The following is a 19513-nucleotide window of genomic DNA, read 5'->3' on the forward strand; positions in this document are numbered from 1 at the left end:
AACTTGTGGGGTTCGGTACCTTTAGCAAGGTTAAGAACCATTGTCCTAGTTTGACTAGTGAATACTTCCTTCATGGTTACTGTTATGAAATTCAAAAGATAATATCTCCGGTTTTCCGGGGTCAATCGGTGTCAAATAAAAACTGGGAGAGAGGTTTATTCGCCCGCTTTCGACTCATGTTGAGGGCATGACGGTCCTTTAAAGACGCCATGTGATTGAACAGGCTGGCGTGATAATAGAACGGTAAGCTTGAGTCTGATTGGTGTAATGTAGGTAAATTAAAACGAAGAAAAATTCTGAAATCCACTTGAAAAAAATGAAACTACATTCGAGAAAAATTGAAAAAAATATAAATAATTAACCCTAACTGTATAATGAAAAATCTCTGACCTTATGACCCTAACCTACCAGATTGGCCCGAATATAAGACTGTTTTTTTGCATTGAAATAACACTGAAAAAGAGGGGGTCGTCTAATATTCGCGGTCTAGACATTATACCGATTCACGACTGTAGATGGAGCCAGATATCATTGAAGCGATCTTCTGTCATGACAGATCTCAGCTACTCTCCCCATTCACGACGCTAGATGGCGGCAGATATCATTGAAGCGATGTTCTATCATGACAGATCTCAGCTACTCTTTTTAGTTTAACCAGTTTGCATTATTTTATTGCAGTGTTTTTCCTTATTCAGATTTGTTTCAAGACCACAGTTACAGTTAGACTTCACTTTGATGGTTAATGCAGTTATTGCAATTTTGTTGTTTTATCACAATAGATTGGTTTATTTACATTTCAAAAACCAGAAGCCATTCATTTACGAATGTGATTGCACTTTAGTTTACATATTTAAATGTTCAGATATTAAGATTTGAATGAGGCAAAATAACATGCTTTTTCTCTCAAATATATTGTTATAATCATTTGTTTCGGATGTACTGTAATTATTTTCTGTATAAAAATAATTTGGTGTTCAAAAAGTCTTTTTTTCAAACTTGAGTCTTGAAAAAGAGGGGGTCGTCTTATAATCAGGGCCGTCTTATATTCGGGCCAATACGGTATAAAAGCGAAGCTAATTTTACTATCTTTAATCAATTGGATGCACATGTCCATCCATTCAGTTTGTTTGTATATTGCTAAGGATGTATCCATATATAATTCAATAAACACCACTGTAAAATAAAAATGGAAAAAAATTGACCCGTGAGTGTGTGCGTTTTTGTTGTCCCTCAGGTGTTCCCTAATGGGCTTTGACCTCAATCGCCACTGGCAGGACCCCTCTCCATGGGCACACCCCACACTACATGCTGTCAAGCAACTCATAGTGCAGATGAGCCAAGACCCGGTGAGTACACAATCACACACACAATCATGTACACTCACACCCTGACAAATTTAGTATGTTCCCCCAGGGGCTCTTTTCTTATAGTGGCCCCAATTTTGACACCTATTTACTAAAGAAGTTCAAATGTACTAACAGAGACGCTTTAAGGCTTTTCACACTAGCGCAAGCCTTGTGTGAAACGCTCCAGCGGCAACATGGAAAGAGGGCGGCACACAGCTTGCCAGCATTACCAAATTTGGAATTGCTGACATGGCAGCAATTACTCTCATTTTTGCAGAATTTGGTTAATGCATTTCTATTTTATAGTTAAATCATGTTTATGTATTATTTGCAATTTTTTCATTATTCAAAAAATGTCATTTTTACACAAGGGTTGTTTTAATCATTTGCACTGGGAATGCTTATTTGTCAAAAACATCAAAATAATTATGCAGGTAGTCCCCGGGTTACAAACGAGTTCCGTTCCTACGGTGGCGACAGAAAGTCGGAATTAACCCTTTAAGTACCCATTCAAAATAACTATCCAAAAAGTCCAAAAGTATTTTGTTTAATGATGGAAGATACACTGCCCTCCGGTGGCAGCGTTGGGTCTGACTGGACTGTCGCCTTGCATGACTGAGAAACAGACTCAGACGTCTGACATGGATAAATAATAGATGTGCTCTGGTTTGGCCCACATAAGTCTGTAAGTTGTTTCAGCTGATATATGTTTGTGTTGCGTCCGCTAGGTTAAGCGTGTTAAATGTGCCACACCTGCAATCTTGTCCGAAAGGGTTAATTCACTGTCAATTGGGAAAGGGGTGTGGATTCGCATTTAAGCGGAAGCTGGGTCGGCGCGGCTGTCATTCACGTTCACGTTGCCGAAAGAGACACACGCCGCCGGAAGGTTGGACACTTGTATTTCCACCTACTGCGATGTTTGAGACGGTTCGGTGTTTGTTTTTTTCTTCTCTTTCACGGTTATTGTTTGGTAGCCTTTCAGTTGTTGGTTGTTGTGAGATCGCTGTCGGTTGACAGCTGATGACTAGCCAGTTGATAGCGTAGCCGCGGGGTTATGCTCACAGTGAACCAGCATGCGGTGCAGTTCAAGCAGTGCATTATGGGAGATGTAGTCTCGGGACAACCCCGTTTGGTGCTTTGTAACCTGAACGCTTGTTAGGAAAAACTACATTTCTTTGTGCTACTTCTTCTAAGTCGTTTAAAGCATTGGACGGCATTTGGAACTTGAATGTTGTTTCTAATACATTTAATTGATGAAATGGTTCGACTACTGCCATAATGAAATTATGGAAAAATGTGATTTTAAAATAATGCACAATGTTTGGTTATTGCAATCTTGATTGTGAATGAATTATATTATGCACAGTTCATTATTTATTAATTTATATATTTGTATTAATATATCATTATAATTATTTGTATTTATAAATATATATGTACATTCTTTGTTTGCATTTATAGGTTTATAACCTGCTTGGTGCTTGCTACTTACTACTTGGTGCTTACTACTTGCAACAACAAAAATAAACAATAAAAAAACAAACTAAATCGTGAGCACAAGCCGAGTTATCCAGTGTGTTCTCATTCGGATCCCTTTCGGCGGGGAAAATGCCATAAAAGTGTAAACGGCCGAACAGTTTGTGTATGCATTTGTAATTAAGTTTACACATACAGTTTGGGGAGTTACGTGTGAGTGAGTTGCTATGAGAATTGCAATTGTAGCATTTAAGATAGCGGACATGTGTCAGGCAAATTAGGCTAATCTACTACATTTACATTTTGATCAGACTAGATGGACGTTTGAACACCAATTGTTTTGTGTCAAGTGTTTTATTGTTAAAATGTGTGTCGTTTTGAAAATGAGTGTACATATGTGTGTTACAGGTTTACAAATTGTCATAGTGAAGGAAGTAAAAAGCTTCAGAAAGCACAGTTGCCTTGTTTGATGTCTGTAAGGGGCCGTTTACATGGTGACTCTCCGAGAATACGAAAAATTTCAAATTTGCATTTGCATTTGCGTCTCCATTTGAACAATGTCGCAATTCCACATGAAAACGAGGTAGTATTCATGCTAGGGCCTAGGGAGCAGTGCAGATTTACAGGGCGACAGAGATTGATGCACTTTGACCCAACCAAGCTCCCTCAGCCCGGAAAAAAATATGCCCGCCCACTCGAAGCAATGTCATTTTTCTTTTGTTCAAAAAGGCACAAAAATTGAAACATTCAACATATTTAATTTAAAAATTTTATTAAATCAGCAAATTGAAGCCGACATTCCGCCATATTTGCTGTTTTTAATGTTTACTAGCACCGCTGCGCATGCCCAATGTGACTTCTACGAGTGCTGACGTTAGCGGTACGGTCTCGCGCTGCAGGAGCCTTTGAAATGCATGCCGAGGAAGCCCCCCTCAACCCCCCGCAATCGGATTCTTCCACTTTGGAGGCAGGATTCAGAATTTTTCGTCTTCGTCTTCCGTCTTCGTCGACACCATATGCACGCGAGGCAAGTCCGCTACTCAGTCATTGCGTCTTTGTGTCGCAGAGTCGCCATGTAAACTGCCCTTAAAGCTGAACAAATTAACAACTTAAAAACACGTCATATAAATAAAGTTACAAATAAGATACTGAGAGGTACAATAGGGTACTTTTTATGCGACTAAAACACACTTAAATGAATGAATGCCTCATCATTCACTCCCACCATCCCAGTTCAAAAGAATGGCGTACCGTAAGCAACACGTCACTTCTGCTCATTGATATTCATGACATTAGCTACTGTTGCTAAGTAGGGACAAGCCACCATTTGTCCCCAATAGGAAATGAATGGAAATCGTGTACGAAGGAGATGTTTACAGCGCTAAACCTAGTAATTCTCTCCGAAAATGATGTGCCAGGTGCCAAATTGACTGGCAAAGATGTGGAAAAACATAAAAATGTTCAGTTAAAGAGATGGCTTTAGTGTCGAAGGCTGAAAAAGACGAAAAAAACGAGCTGACCTAAGCATAGCTTTAGCTTTTTTATCGACGCGACTGACAATGACATTCTCCTGTTTCAACAAGCTATCCTTTACCATCAGCCCTGTCTTTCTTATATATCCTCTGGTTGTCCTACGTTTCTTACCGTTCTTGGGGGTAATTTAGTTAGCTTTGTGTAGCGATCGCAAATGCTACTCAGTGACAGCCAACGAACACTTTTAATTTTTTCAATGATAGCACATCTTAATCCTATAATTTATTTACACTTCCCCCTTACTCAAGTTGTTTTTTTACATACATATACATATATATACGTATATATATATAAAACAGAAACGGTAACAGTGGCAGTCAGATACCATTGTAATTCTTCTCAGGTCATTCATTGTCAGACAGAAGCAGTACGGCACAACGTTACGCTAAAAAAATAAGTTAAAAATATAAAAATGGCTTACCTCTTTGTCCTCTGAAAGACCATGCCAACCCAACATAATGTTTACTGCATATGAAATGTGAATGGATTGACCGAGCTGGTGTTAAAGTCCGCACAAGTTGATTCGGTCTTCACATTTTTTCCTCCCGAGTTTTTGGTTTCCGGAAACGTATGAAGAAAACATCCTTCATGTGTCGTAATGTCTAGTCATTTCTACAAGTTCCAAAAAAAGCAATGCGTGATCGGCATATTCGTTTTTTAGTGAAAAATAGCATAAATTGCGTTGTGTCTATGCGAGGGCGGGTCGAAAATGTCCCACGTCGGCTTTACTTCTGCTTTACGATGCGACGTCACGGTCTAAAAATAGCCTGCGTGCGGTACGCCATTGGATGTCTACCAGTGATAAACTCTCAATTCACAGAAGGATGAAAAGAGCTTGTTGTCCAGTTTATTACTCGTATTGTAAAATATTGTAGAATGATTTCCTGACCTATATATCGATAATTGTTATATCACCGTATTGTGAGATCATCGTTGTCGTGGGCCTTATATCGCAAATCGTATTGTATCATGAGGTACCCAGAGGTTCATACCCCTAATCACCAGTGTGAAGACTTATGCATTTTAGTATATGCAATTTTATGGCTAACACTGCTTAAATTTGACCTTGGGCTGGCTATATCCCTGCGTTTGGTCCACCGTGTACATAACTTAGCCTGATGATCCAAGTATGTACAGTGTGCTGTCTCCCTGCTTGGTTCAGCATGTTTCCCCCAATCTTGTTTGCGCTTGTGTGCTGTGGGGAGCAGGATAGGCTAGTCAGCACCTCCAGAATGTCAGCGTAGCTCTCCTGACCATTCAGAATGTTTTACTCTAGCAACTTTCTTTGCTTTTACTCACTACTTTTCCCCCTCTCCGATTATACCGCCGCCGTCAAAAGGAGGCTACGCAGGCCAGTTTTTTCCCTTCTTTGTTTCTGATGGTAATTATAAGTAGAGCAGCAGGTTGGTGGGATTACTGAAGGTCAGTGAGTGTCCTGGGAATACTCTACCCTTTGGTACACTCTTCTAAGCCTGATAAGAGAGGCGGCGGGCAGGGGCGGGGCGAGGGGCAGGCCAACGATGGGGTGAGGTGCAGGGCTGGCATCGCGCAGATTAACCTTTTTCCCCTACAGCACTGACACGCTGATCGATAAACGCTGTCATGGCAGCGGGATCCACTCGTTGCTGTCATTCACACACGGCTGGAGAAACGCAACCTCGTGCATGTCCTGGGTGGGCAGCATCATGCTATACAAATGAATGTTTGGTATGTTTTAACAGGTGTTTTCCCCCTAAAACAAGGCTTTTATTTAATTGTATATAGTTTATGTAATTTGTAAGTGTTTCCCCACATGTATTGTATTGAAGTGTGGGGAAACACTTACAAATCTACCATCAATTCATTAGTCACAATGCAGAAACGTGCGGTACGAATCATACATAAGGTCGGATTTCTCGATCACACCCATCGTTTATTTGCTCTCTCAAAACTATTAAAAGTCAAAGATCTTGTCAACTATCATACAGCTATAATGTTATTTAAATCAAAAAAATAAATTACTGCCACATAATATTCAAAACCGAAAGGTTCGTGAGAATATCCATAGTCTGCGAGACTCTGGAGATTTTATGTTACCAAGATTTCGAACTACTTGCAAACGTTTTTGTGTGTCTGTATGTGGAGTGAAACTCTGGAACAATTTTGACAATCATTTCAAGCAGTGTCAAAATATCAAAAAATTTAAATCGTTGTATGAAAATATGGTCTGGTCACAGTATAATGACATTTGCTGACAATGTGTGTTGCTGTTTTTGTCAATTGGTGTGAATATTGAAATTATTGTTAATGAGCCAAATTTAGTTGGTTGTCTGTTGGTTTTGTTGTTTTTGTTTGTTTTTCCTTTTTTCTTCATTTTCCTTGTGTGGACAGGAGTATCCCACGAAGTAAGGATGCTGGACAATGAGCTCATGGGTGGGATAAAATAACTTTTTTCTTCTTCCCACTCCCTTTCGAGTGCAATTATTTTTGTTGAATTATACTGTACGTTTTTTTGTTGTTGTTTTTTTTTGTGGGTATATGCTCGAAATAAAAAAGCTTCATCATTAATATTATAGTATCTATTCTACTTCTTCTTACCATTGTACTCTTTGTTAACTCAAAGTGTATTTAGCCACATTTATTACAGATTGTAAATGTTTCCTGATTATTAGTTTTAAAATAAGTCAAAACCTACAAACAACAAAAAGTCAGCAATTATTAACCGTATTAACCTTAACCCATAAAAGACTTCGGGAATAGCTACTTTGCACTTCAAACTTAGTGCCCTTTTTTCAATTCGAATAAATAAATGAAAAGATCCAGATGAGCTGTCCCGATCCCAACACGTAGTCTCCCTCTCCCTCCTGCTGCTTTTAGTCTGGCAGTGCGCTGGAGTTGCTTATTTAAGTTAACGATGATTGACAAACGTTAAGAGATGCTTGGAAGCCGAAACTTCAAAGCGCTGCATACGTCAATCATCGTTTAGCTTGTTAAACCGTTGCTGTGGCAGTGAGCAGCTTGAGCGAATTTGAGTAGACTCACTCAATGAAGCATTCAATAATGACAAGCATTTTTCTACTTCATTATTTTTTTTAAATAATCCGGTGGGACAGTAACATATTTAAAACCTATCATAACTATTACATTTGAAGTGCTTAAAAAACATTTATTAAATATATACATACATAGAAGTTTGTATATAAAAAGTGTGTGTGTGTGTATATATATATATACACACACACACACACACAACCTTTGGCAAAAAAAAAAAAAAAGTGAAAAAACTTTTACTAATTGTCTAAGTACTTATATGTTTCTAGTTCCAATCCTAAATCTGAATAAATATATTGACCAGCCCCCCCCCCAAAAAAAAATTGGGGGCTGTGGGGGTCGCTACTTCGCTGCTTTTCACTTACCGCACGGTTACTGGTCCCCATTAATCTCGAAAAAACGAGGGATCACTCTATAAATAAAGAAATTGTCCCATTTTAACTCATTCAGTGCCGTTGACGGTGATAGACGTTCAATCGGATTGGATGTCTTATCGCTATCAATGGCATTGAAACGTCAATGCCAGCCTTCCCAGTTTAAATGGATTTTGAAGTGATTAAAAACCATTTATTGAAATATACTGTATATATACATGAACGTTTTTTTTTTGTTGTTGTTGTTTTTTTTTTTAATTATACTTTGGGGGAGAAAATTAAATTTTTAAAAATTAAAAAAAAACATGATTTATATGTATCTCTTTCCAATACTAATTCTGAATAAATACATTGAACACACACACACAAACAAAAATTCTTTTTTTTTTTTTTTTTTTGAGCGACAGATCACTTTATACCTACCATTTTGTGTCCACGAATAACAGAGAATTTTAGGTCAACAATGAATTAATCATCAGCCCTGAGACCAAAAAAAAAAAAAAATTGGGCTTTAAGGATCGATGCGAATACATATCCCTAGTTAACCCTATGTGTATATTGTACAATATAACCCGAGAATGTACCTACCAAATTCTGATCCGTACATGAATAACCGAGGAGTAGCAGTTTTAGTTAAGTGTCCCCCCAAAATAAAAGAAGAACAAGGTGTTTTGGAGACCTTACACCATGCAGTCTAATAATATCACAGAAAGCAATAGCACATGAGCATCGTTCAAGTATTACATATGTGCACTAAAACTCTCATTCCGCCACACACTGATCAAACTGATCCACATGCGCAGAAGCATCAAAACAAACGATTACACATGCTGGCTCTACGTTATTCTAGGGTGACCATATTTTAATTTCCAAAAAGGACACAAATAACAGACACAAATAATCCCCGTTTAGTCTTCTATTCAAAGTTTATAGATTGAACGCATGCACGCACTGTGCATGCATGACACACACAAATACGCAGTTTGCCCCGACTCTTGGCCATGTAAGCAATATTAAAATATTGCTCATTTGGCACACAGAAAGAAAATCGAGTATTCTCACAATTATCCTTTTTTCCTTTTTTATTATTATTATTATTTTTTTTTTTTTTTTTTTTTTTTTTTTACAATGGTCAAGCCTGCCTCTTGTCTAAAAGGTGAGTTAAAGCTAGGCGCTAATGGTAACATATAGCTGCCATCCTCCCTGCCTCTCTCACTCTTTGATGACTTAATAGCTGCGTGAATTCCGTTTTCAGACGGTCAAGTTAATGCTTCACTCGAATCATGGAAAAACACCAAAAAAATCGGATTTGTGCATTAAGACCTACGATATGAACCTAGCCTATGTTGTGTCAACTTTTTGGATTGAATTCCAAGTTATTTGGCAAACCAACAGAAGTGTAATTCTTTCTGTGTTCATAATTTCCTTGCAGATTGTCAGTTTACCCTCATAAACTGACCCACAATTGACCTCTTGTTGCCACATCTCCTCTCCTTACTGTGGCTAATCACCTCCACAGCCTCCTTTAAGATACTGTGTCCCTGATAATTGCCTCCAGTCCTAGAGTTAATTTAGAGGTTCGGTGAAAGCGGCCTCTTCTTGTCTATTTGTCTGTCTCGCAGCAGCTCGTTAATCCCATTAGACACACCAGTCATGTGTGTGGCTCCCCGATGCCAGTGTCAATGCCAACTGCGCTGCCAGGAGGCCTCTTTGCCGCTGCCCTCCATTCATGCTCATTTCACACAGCAGGCACGGGGTCCGCTAGGGCCGGGGGCTCCATTAGCAGGAGATCAGCAGCAGTTATGGCAGCGCAGTCGGCCCGAGATAACAACAGGCCTCCCTCACTCACCGCTAAATCAGTTTGATTATTTGTCAAGTGAAGACCATGGGAATAGGAGGGTGCCGGGAATGGAGGAAAAGCTCCAATTTTCAGGTAATTTGTCATGCTATAACCAAGAAATACAACACAAACGAGACAGTCACAACAAAAACAGCAGCTCGTCGGGAGATTGACCGGTGATATATGTGTCCCTGCTCAGATATTGTTGTGCAAGTCAACATGATACCACGGCATTCTCTGCATGTACGCATCCACAAATGATGAGCCAAATAACTAAAGGACTTACTGTTAGAAAACAACGGATGGCCCTGCGATGCCTGCCAGAAAGCAACAGGTGGTATTTGACAAACTGATCTCTTGAGTCAGCCATGTCTCATTCTGGGGTGTTTTTTATTTTTTTCTTCTATGCATTTTAAAACAAGTTAGGGAGATTGTATGGTCTAATAAAACCACTATTTTACCATAATTCCAAAAGCTACAGTTGATGCAAACACCCAAGTGGCACAAGTTATTTCCTACTCTATATAATAGTGATCCCTCATTTTTCGCGGTTAATGGGAAGCAGAACTCACCGCGATAAGTGAAAAACCGTGAAGTAGTGCCCCCCCCCCCCCCTCCCCATTTTTTGTGTGTGTTCAATGTATTTATTCAGATTTAGCATTGGAAAGAGATACATATAAGACATGTTTTTTCACCCCCCCCCCAAAAAAATATGTATAAATATATTTTAATAAGTTGTTTTTAAGCACCTTGAATGTAATAATTATGATAAATGATACGCAGAGATTGAGGGGGACAATAGCCTCCCCCTGGTGTCCGAAATTGTTATTGCATGTAATTGACTTTCTTATTTATGAATTTAAAATTAAGACTCCGCCGGTAAAATACTGTCTATCAAAGTTGCAAAGCAATAAAACAAACAACAAAAATGAATGAAATGGACAAAAAAATATTTTTATAATGGGTCAAAATTAATTTTCAAACAACTCATATGACTAGCACCTTCGAGACAGTCGTTTGCTTTGCTTAGCCAAAACCACCTGAGGACTATTCAAGGGTGTGAGTGACTGGAAAAACTTGGCCCGAATATAAGATGGCCCTGATCATAACACGACCCCCTCTTTTTCAAGACTCAAGTTTGAAAAAAGACTTTTTGAACACCAAACTAATTTTTATACAGAAAATAATTACAGTACATCTGAAACAAATGATTATAACAATGTATTTGAGAGAAAAAGCCTGTTATTTTGCCTCATTCAAATCTTAATATCTGAACATCTAAATATGTAAACTAAAGGACAATCACATTCGTAAGTGAATGGCTTCTGGTTTTTGAAATGTAAATAAACAAATCTATTGTGATAAAATTGCAATAACTGTATAAACCATCAAAGTGAAGTCTAACTAACTAGTCTTGAAACAAATCTGAATAAGGAACAACATTGCAATAAAATAATGCAAACTGGGTAAACTTGAGAGTAACTGAGATCTGTCATGACAGAACATCGCTTCAATGATATCTGGCGCCATCTAGCGTCGTGAATGGGTATAATGTCTCGACCCCGAATATAAGACGACCCCCACTTTTTCAGTCTTATTTCAATGCAAAAAATACCGTCTTATATTCGGGCCAATACGGTAATTTGGATATCTCCGCGTAACGCAAAAAAACCCCCACACACACACATAAATGTAATGCCTGTATTTATGAGCATGGGTGAAGCTACTAACAGAGCATATATATTCTAAGTTAATTTTATTGCTGACACCGTGTTTCGGGGTCATCAACGTGTTTTACCCCCTGCCACAACAGTCAAACTCCGCCTTTATGAAAAGTTAAAAACATGTTACTGTCCCACCAAATAAGTTCTAAACGAGAATAACATTAAAAAATGCTTGTCTTTATTAAATGCTTCATTGAGTATGTCCACTCAAATCTGCTCACACTGCCCACTTACACACAAAGAGTTGCCACTGCAAGTGTTTTACAAGCTAAACTATGATTGACACATGCGGCACCTTGAAGTTTCGGCTTCCAAACCTCTCTGGCTAGATCAAACTTCATTGCACTGCCACCAACAAAGAGCAGGGAGGGAGGGAGAGAGACTACGCGATCGGCTCAGGACAGCTCATCTCTTTTTTTTTTTTTTTTTAATTGAAAAAAAATCTGCAATGGACCGAGGGCGCGAAGTTTGAAGCGCGAAGTAGCGAGGGATCAATGTAGTTGTGTTTATAATTTTACACATAAGCATACCTGTCAAGTTGTACGGTTTCGGCGTAATTTGTGAGCACTGATTTTTAAATGTGTATGCCATACGTTTAAAATCTGTACCTTTTTCGTGCATTACATTTTTTTTTCTCCATTCTGATTTTGTCACCGTTTCGGCAACGAGACAATGCGCGTTACTATGCGTTACGTTGGTTGAATGACGCGAGAAAAGTCAGAGACACGGAGAGAGAACAGTGTTTGTTGTGACGTTGTAGCAAACGCGATGCTAGGCTAGGTGGCTCCAATATTTCCTGACTGTTGCTGACAGCCTAAAATCTACGCCTAGATATCACATGCATAGAGAACTACATGCAAAATGACAGACTCGGCGGCGTTAGTAAACAGCCGACATTTTAAAGCAGTAGACTTCTCAGAAAGGCTGTGTTGTAGTCAACCTTCTTACAGAACCGAAGTAACTTTTTATCTAAAATACTCCTAAATCGGCAAAATCTTGATTGGACTCTATCTTTAAAACAGTTTTAAAACTTTCACATGTCAAAAGTAGACAGAAGGGAACCAGTGCAAAACCGGGAGCAATTTTAACAACTTTAACAGTTGATTCACAACATTAAATGACTTCCACACATAGCAAAGGTCACTATGGTTTTTTGTTTTGTTTTGTTTTGTTTTTTTAATGGGGGGGGGGGGGGCATGAAAGGTAACACCAGTTACTTTGCCAAGTAACTAATTACTCTTTCATTCAGGTAACTTAGTTACTAACTCAATAACTTTTTGGGAGAAGTAATTTGTAACTGTAATTAATCACTTTTTTAAAGTAAGATTACCAACACTGGTCATAAGGATGAAGTCTGCAGAATGAAAAGTGACCAAAACGGAGATTTTATTCTGCCAATTTGTTACCGAACACAATTTGCCCGCAACTATTGCTAATCACTTCTCAGAATTAGCCAAAGAAATGTTCCCTGACTCAAAGATTCCATTAATTTTATCAGTTGACCTTTTTAATTTATAATTGGACACACAACGAATTACCTTCAAGTCAAACTGAATTGCGAGCTGAAGTGCCATGACGTTCAGCCATCAAAAGACATGATAGAAATTGCCGAACTGCTACATACAATTATAACTAGGGTTGTTCCGATCATGTTTTTTTGCTCCCTATCCGATCCCGATCGTTTTAGTTTGAGTATCTGCCGATCCTGATATTTCCCGATCTGATTGCTTTTTTTTTTGCTCCCGATTCAATTCCAATCATTCCCGATAATTTTTCCCGATCATATACATTTTGGCAATGCATTAAGAAAAAAATGAATAAAACTGGGACGAATATATACATTCAACATACAGTACATAAGTACTGTATTTGTTTATTATGACAATAAATCCTCAAGATGGCATTTACATTATTAACATTCTTTCTGTGAGAGGGCTCCACGGATAGAAAGACTTGTAATTCTTAAAGGATAAATGTGATTTTGTATATTGTGACTAAATATTGCTATCTAGTGTATTTGTGACTTTCAGTAAATGATACTGCAGCCATTTAACTTCTGCCCAAATGCATGATGGGAAGTGCAACCATGACTGTGCGTAGGGGCACCAATTGATATATCTTCTCTGCGTTGGGAAAGAACATAGGGTGTTAAGAAAATGATCAACTACTACCTTTCTTCCCCACATTGCCTCCCACGTTATTATTAATTGCTGAGATAGGTATTGTAAGGCTTTAGCTGCCACATAAAAGATAGCTCCAAAGGCTGTCAAAATTCTCTCTACTCATTATACGCTGCCTTTTAGCGCTATCTATAGGTAAAACGGCGTCTTTATAGATTGATCGCGACAATGCGTGAGTGGGTCGTGCAGCGCATGCGTTAATTACTTAACGTGATTAATTTTTAAAAATTGATTACCGCCGTTAACGCAATAAATTTGATAGCCCTACTTTAAGCCAAAACTACTCTGGATGAGTGTAAGACATTTTGTCTGTAACGTTAAATACAATTAGAAAACGATTTAAATAAAAAATATATATATATATTAATAAAAGGCATGGCCGATATTTTTTGGCCGATTCCGATACTTTGAAAATGACGTGCCGATCGATCGGGACATCTTTAATTATAACAAAAGTCCCTGTTAAATTTTAGTAATCATGTCATGATGTAGCTGAAGATATTGATTGTTCTTTGATTGCACCAGGTTATATGTTACAATATTACCAATAAATTCATATTATTTTAAAAATTGAGTTCTATTTTTTTTTCATATTGCACGCTATATACGACGTTGTAAGATTAGTCATCAATTTGTAAGGGCATACGTCACAATTTGTAAGATTGCCAACAGCCTCCGGTTGACAGGTATGCATAAGTCGCAACCCCAGCCCAAAGTATGAAAAAAAAAAAACTGAAAATTACGGTATATATAAAACGACACTTAAAATTTTCAACAAATAAATACATTTGTAATAATGATTAAAACTATATTGAAATATGAAGATTTTTTTTTCAAAATGAATAAATATAGAACAAAATCATGCCATAACATCTTCATTTATATGGGTTGACGGACATAACAGTGCACCAAAGGAAACCATAACTACAATGTGGTTTTAAAGTCAGTTTTGGAGCTCTGAGAACAGATTGTTCGATGAGGGATATGCCCCCACCCGTCATACGAGGAAATGAGCAACAATCATTCTTTGCCACCCCACCTAGTTCAAATGGATTGGACGTTTATTGCTGTCAGTGGCACTGAAACATAATCACTCACTTGCAGCCTTCCCAATTAAAAATGGATTTGACGTCTAACACCATCAAAGCCAGCGAATGATTTAAACGCCTGTGACAACCACGCGTTTTTATTTATAATACTTGTAAACGTCCCAGTCATACCTCTCATCAGCATCCATCTGATGGCAAAAGCTGTTTGATGAAATTCCATCCTTCACCATCTGCAGCTGAGCGTTGGTCAGCGGCAAAAAGTGTCTGAACGAGTCAGTGATGCAAGGAGCTATAATCTGTTCCCAAGCTAGCGTGTTGTTTGTTTTGAAAGAGAGAAATGGAAAGGGATAAAAGAGAAAAGGGAAAAAAAGAGAAAAGCGTCCAGAGAAACAAATGGACCCATCTCCTCGGTAAAGCATTGCTTTTCCAGCTCATTTATCAAATGCAGAAGAAGAATTCTGTTTGATTGGCTGATTACCAAAAGCATTCATCACTGCCTGATGCTTCCCCACCAATTTGACAGCGCCATTTTGGATAATTTGTTAAAGATGACACAGAGGTCATTGTTTCTCTGGCTTCTCTCTGACCTTTTTAATATTAGAAAATTAATTTTCTCCCCAAAACAAATACATTAGGTCCTGTCAAAGCATGGTGATGAATTTTGCACCTTGAAATCCCTCCAAATGTTGACCTTCCTACTTACTGGCATTTTCTTTTCTTATTTCTTTTGTTTTCAACAGCTCCATTTCTTTCTGAACACCCCCTGTGTGATTCTTATGTTTGTTTATCCCCCAGCTCTCATGTGCGTTAAAGTGTCCTCTGGTATCAGCCAAACGTTTCAGGGTCGCTTTGGAGAGCCAATTTCTCCCCATCCTTGTTGCTTCAATCCCTTCATCATACCTTTTTAGTTTTACTTGAGCTGGAAGCTGAATTGGTTCCTCATAGAACCACTTCTGGCAGTTTACCTTTACAAGAAGAAAGGCTTGTGGTTTATGTAGGCATCTGGAAGTAGCATTTGTGGGAAAGGTTTGCGTTCTTTTGCATTTTTTTGTGCTGTTGATCGAAAAGAAAACAAATCCGTAAAAAGCGGAGAATACAGTGTGTTAGTTAAAGAAAACTGTGACATATATTTACGGCATTTATTCGCATTTATTCTTAATACGTTGTATTATTACGTTTAGTTTAATCTGCAATTAAAAGTACCTTTCTTTGGCCCATTTAAGGTCTCTCTAACAAGTGCTACCTCGACATACGATCGCTTCGACACACGTTCCTTTCGACGTCCGACGTCAAATTTGACTCGCCATATGTTCCTACATCCGACAACATGCTCAAAATATGACGATTTATGACAACCTGGCCGTTTCTTTGGCTTCCCGCAAGACCACGGCGGATTTTCTTGTACGCTCTATCACTCTGTCGTCAGCCACACGGTGCGTTCATGTACACCACGCAAAATACATCCGCCACATTAGAACCCGATTCGTTACATTATTACAGTTTTATTATCATTACTATTATTTTAATATTATTCCAATTTTTATTCATAATTTATTTGTTTTGCTCTTTGTAATTGCTATTTGCAATAGTAACAGCAGTATTTATTAAGGATTTAGTGTAGGTTTTTGGGCTGTAGAACAAATTCATGGAATTATACTGTATTCTTATGGGAAAATCCTGCTCGACATACGACCATTTCAAATTACAAATAAGGTCCTGGAACGAATTAGCTTCGTATGTATAGATACCACTGTATTCAGTTTGTTTTACTACTAACAAAGGAGCCGTTTACATGGAGACGCTCCAAAAAAAACGACAAATTTCACGTTTGCATTTAAATGGTCACGTCCTGGTTACATCTCCAATCGAGCGATGTTGCAATTACGCGTGAAAACGATGTAGTATTCAAGTCAGGCAAAGTGACAGCCATTAATGCACTTCTTTGACAACAACTTCTTCAGCCCGGAAGACCGGGCCCACTCCAAGCAATGATGTTTTTTTTTAATTATTATTAATTATTTTTTCGTTTGTTCTTTTTCCCTCTTACATTTTATTTTGCATATTTATTCACGTTTTTTTTCTGTATTTTGAATTTTTCTCTCGTATTTGTTGTCCGTTTGTTGTCCTTAGTTTAAAGTTTAAATTATTGTACACCATTGCTTGTCAATGAAAAAAAAAGAATAGCATCCAAGCGTTTTTTTCTTTTGTTTCAAAAGGCACAAAAACACGAAAGGAATATATATGTAGATTGAAAATATTATAAAAATAGTAAACTAAAGCCGAACTTCCGCCATATTTGCTGTTTTGAATGTTTACTAATGTGACGCGTGCGAGTGCTGACGTCATCGGCGCCAGAGCGTTTCATTCATATTGTTGCGGCGTAATCCCCGCAATCGATTCTTTCTGCTTTGGATCCCGGAATCAAAAGTTTGCGTCTTCGCCTTCTGTTTTCGGCATCACCGTGTAAAGGCGAGGCCATTCCGCAACACAATTTTTGCGTCGTGGTGTCGCCTAGTTTTATTGGCCGTTTACAAAAAGCCAATTCTACTTCTTGAGGTAAAGTAGCAGGTTTTTTTGTGAAATGAAAACTGTCTCTGCTTTATCACACTAACATCGGTTTCTCCGCTCATCAAGAACATGAACTTCAGCACTGTCTATCATTGCATTAGTAAGACTGCTTCTTGATTTCCACATCCAAGTAATGCTCTCTATAATGCGATTCAACTCAAGTTGCAAAGAAATCCACAGGCTTCGAATAGACCTCAGTAAAAAATGCATGTCCAGTAGTTTTGTTTATATTGTTTTAACTCAGCGGTCTCTCAACTTATTCATTTGGAAGACGACGAGTGACTATCGTAATTAAAGATGCATTGGGGTGCTTATCTCTTTAGTAAGCTGTTCAAAGAGCGCATGAAGAGAGAAGACCTACTGGTGGGAAGGGAATACTGCAGACTCACTTGCGAGAGTATGTTCTACTATAAGTGCGAATAGCCGCGCTGAGCCAACACATACTCATTCACTGGACATGTTGCCTGTAGCAGCAAGAGAAGTGCACAGTACAGAGCTTTTTGCTTTCGCCAACGCAACCTCCGATTTCGGTAATGTTATTTGAAGGAAAAAAGACTTTTCAAACTGAAACCAAAACCACATTTATGTTACATTTTGGCCAAAACTTTTCAGCTACTGACTTTTTGGAGCATTTCTAGTTTTTCTGTTAAGATTATTGAACATGACAACCAATAAATCATACTTTTTAAATTTTCCATTACACCTGTCTATCCGACTGCGATCGGTCTATTGATGTATGATGCTGCATGATGTTGGGCGAGAACTGTTTAACTCATTTGCTCCCAAAAACGTATGAATACGTTCTATTTTTAATTGTTTCAGTGTCCCAAAAATGGATTTTGTCTTTTACGTTTTTTTTTTTTTCACAAGAGGCATCTCTAGGTTCTGATCAACTTCGCTACAATGCTCAAAACCCATTTTAAAAACAATAAAACTGGCCACTGGAGGGCAGTAGCGTATTTGGTAAGAACTCATCTAGGACCATGAAAGGAAGTGAAGAAAAATAGTCAGGAAACAGAAGTTGGAGGGACCTTGTGAAGAAGCGTGAGATAAATGTGCAGAACGATGGAAAACAAAAGGCAAATGACACTGGAGGAGTGTTTTGGAAAGAAAACGACACAATCGTCAAAGAAATATTCCAAAAAAATCCATCTTGATGAGACAGACGGTAATGAGGAAAAAGTTTATCCCGTCTGCCGAGACAGCCGCGGCCACAACAGCATCATGTTCCACACGCATTCTTCGGAGCTCACGTCGCGTTACTCCTAAGCCCGAGGTTGAAACCAATGATGAACACGATGAAGATGATGAAAAAAGTGAGACCGATCTTGATCCGGACTTATCAGATAACTGAGAGCCACCTCATTCAACCGGGAGCAGCCGAGAGCCTTCCCCGGATGTTATGTTCAGGTAAATTGTTATGTGCGCAAATAATTCAACAGTTCAACAGTTTAGTTATGTGTAAATAAATTGTTACTTTGCTATCAAAAACTCTATTGTTGTTTGTTATTTTGTAGAAGGAAAACATTATTCAGATGTTTGAGATGTCACAAAAGCAACAAATAGCTGTGCTAAAGTCAGTTATGTTTGAAATGTACGCTTTTACAAAAAGCTCAATTTCTCAGTTTTTTCATCAGAAATTGGAAAATTGCTCAAACTAAGCTATTTTATAATGCTGATTTCTAAAGAATGGAAAAAGATATGAACTAACTTTTTTTTTTCCTGCTGAAAGAAGAGAGTCTATGCTTTCTTTTGGTGGGTTCCATGTTTATATAGCAATAGAACAGAATTTTCTGTGGGTCTTGCAAAATCAGTCAAAATCCAGTAAAACAGCCGGGAGCGAAGGGGGTTGCTCCGGTGAAAATGGCTGGGAGTGAATGAGTTAAATACCAATTCTAATCAAACCAAGAAATGTAACAATCCATTCATGGTTCAAACACTTTTGCCGTTTCAGTTCCCTGATAAAGAACAGAAAGTTACCTTCATCTTTGACACTTACAAAATTCCATAAATTGTCTAATCGCGTCCCTCCTTGTGAGATTTCCCTAAAATTCTATTCACAAATATGGAGAAGCCCTGAAGCGACAGGCAGCGTCTGCACCCGTTCAGCCTGATTACAAGTCACCTCTGCGTTCATAAGCAGATAAATACCGTCATCAATATGAGAACACGATCCAGGTTGACGTGGAATGGAGGGAGAGAGTGTGATGGAGAGAGACGGAGGAGAAAGGTTTTGTGTCATTTACTTTCACCCCCAAAGCGGGTCACGCCATCTGTCGTGTTTTGTCACTGTGACATCATTAGAGGGTCACTAACCATGTGCCCGCTCCTCACAATTGGTTCCTCAAAACCACGGAATGCTGCATGTGTAATTTTGGATGTGGAAGTGATGG

At 38.4% G+C, this 19513-nt stretch overlaps 1 protein-coding gene across 2 annotated transcripts in view; it reads left to right on the top strand.

The window, feature by feature from the left end:
- agbl4 (AGBL carboxypeptidase 4) overlaps positions 1-19513 on the top strand; it is a 754546-nt gene that overhangs the window by 678777 nt on the left and 56256 nt on the right. For both annotated transcript variants that reach the window (XM_057841339.1, XM_057841338.1), the window contains exon 10: positions 1235-1346. In XM_057841339.1, the coding sequence (XP_057697322.1) occupies positions 1235-1346 (112 nt within the window). The remainder of the gene's footprint in view (positions 1-1234; positions 1347-19513) is intronic.

Source organism: Corythoichthys intestinalis, chromosome 7 (assembly GCF_030265065.1).
Source record: "Corythoichthys intestinalis isolate RoL2023-P3 chromosome 7, ASM3026506v1, whole genome shotgun sequence".
Taxonomy (NCBI): domain Eukaryota; kingdom Metazoa; phylum Chordata; class Actinopteri; order Syngnathiformes; family Syngnathidae; genus Corythoichthys; species Corythoichthys intestinalis.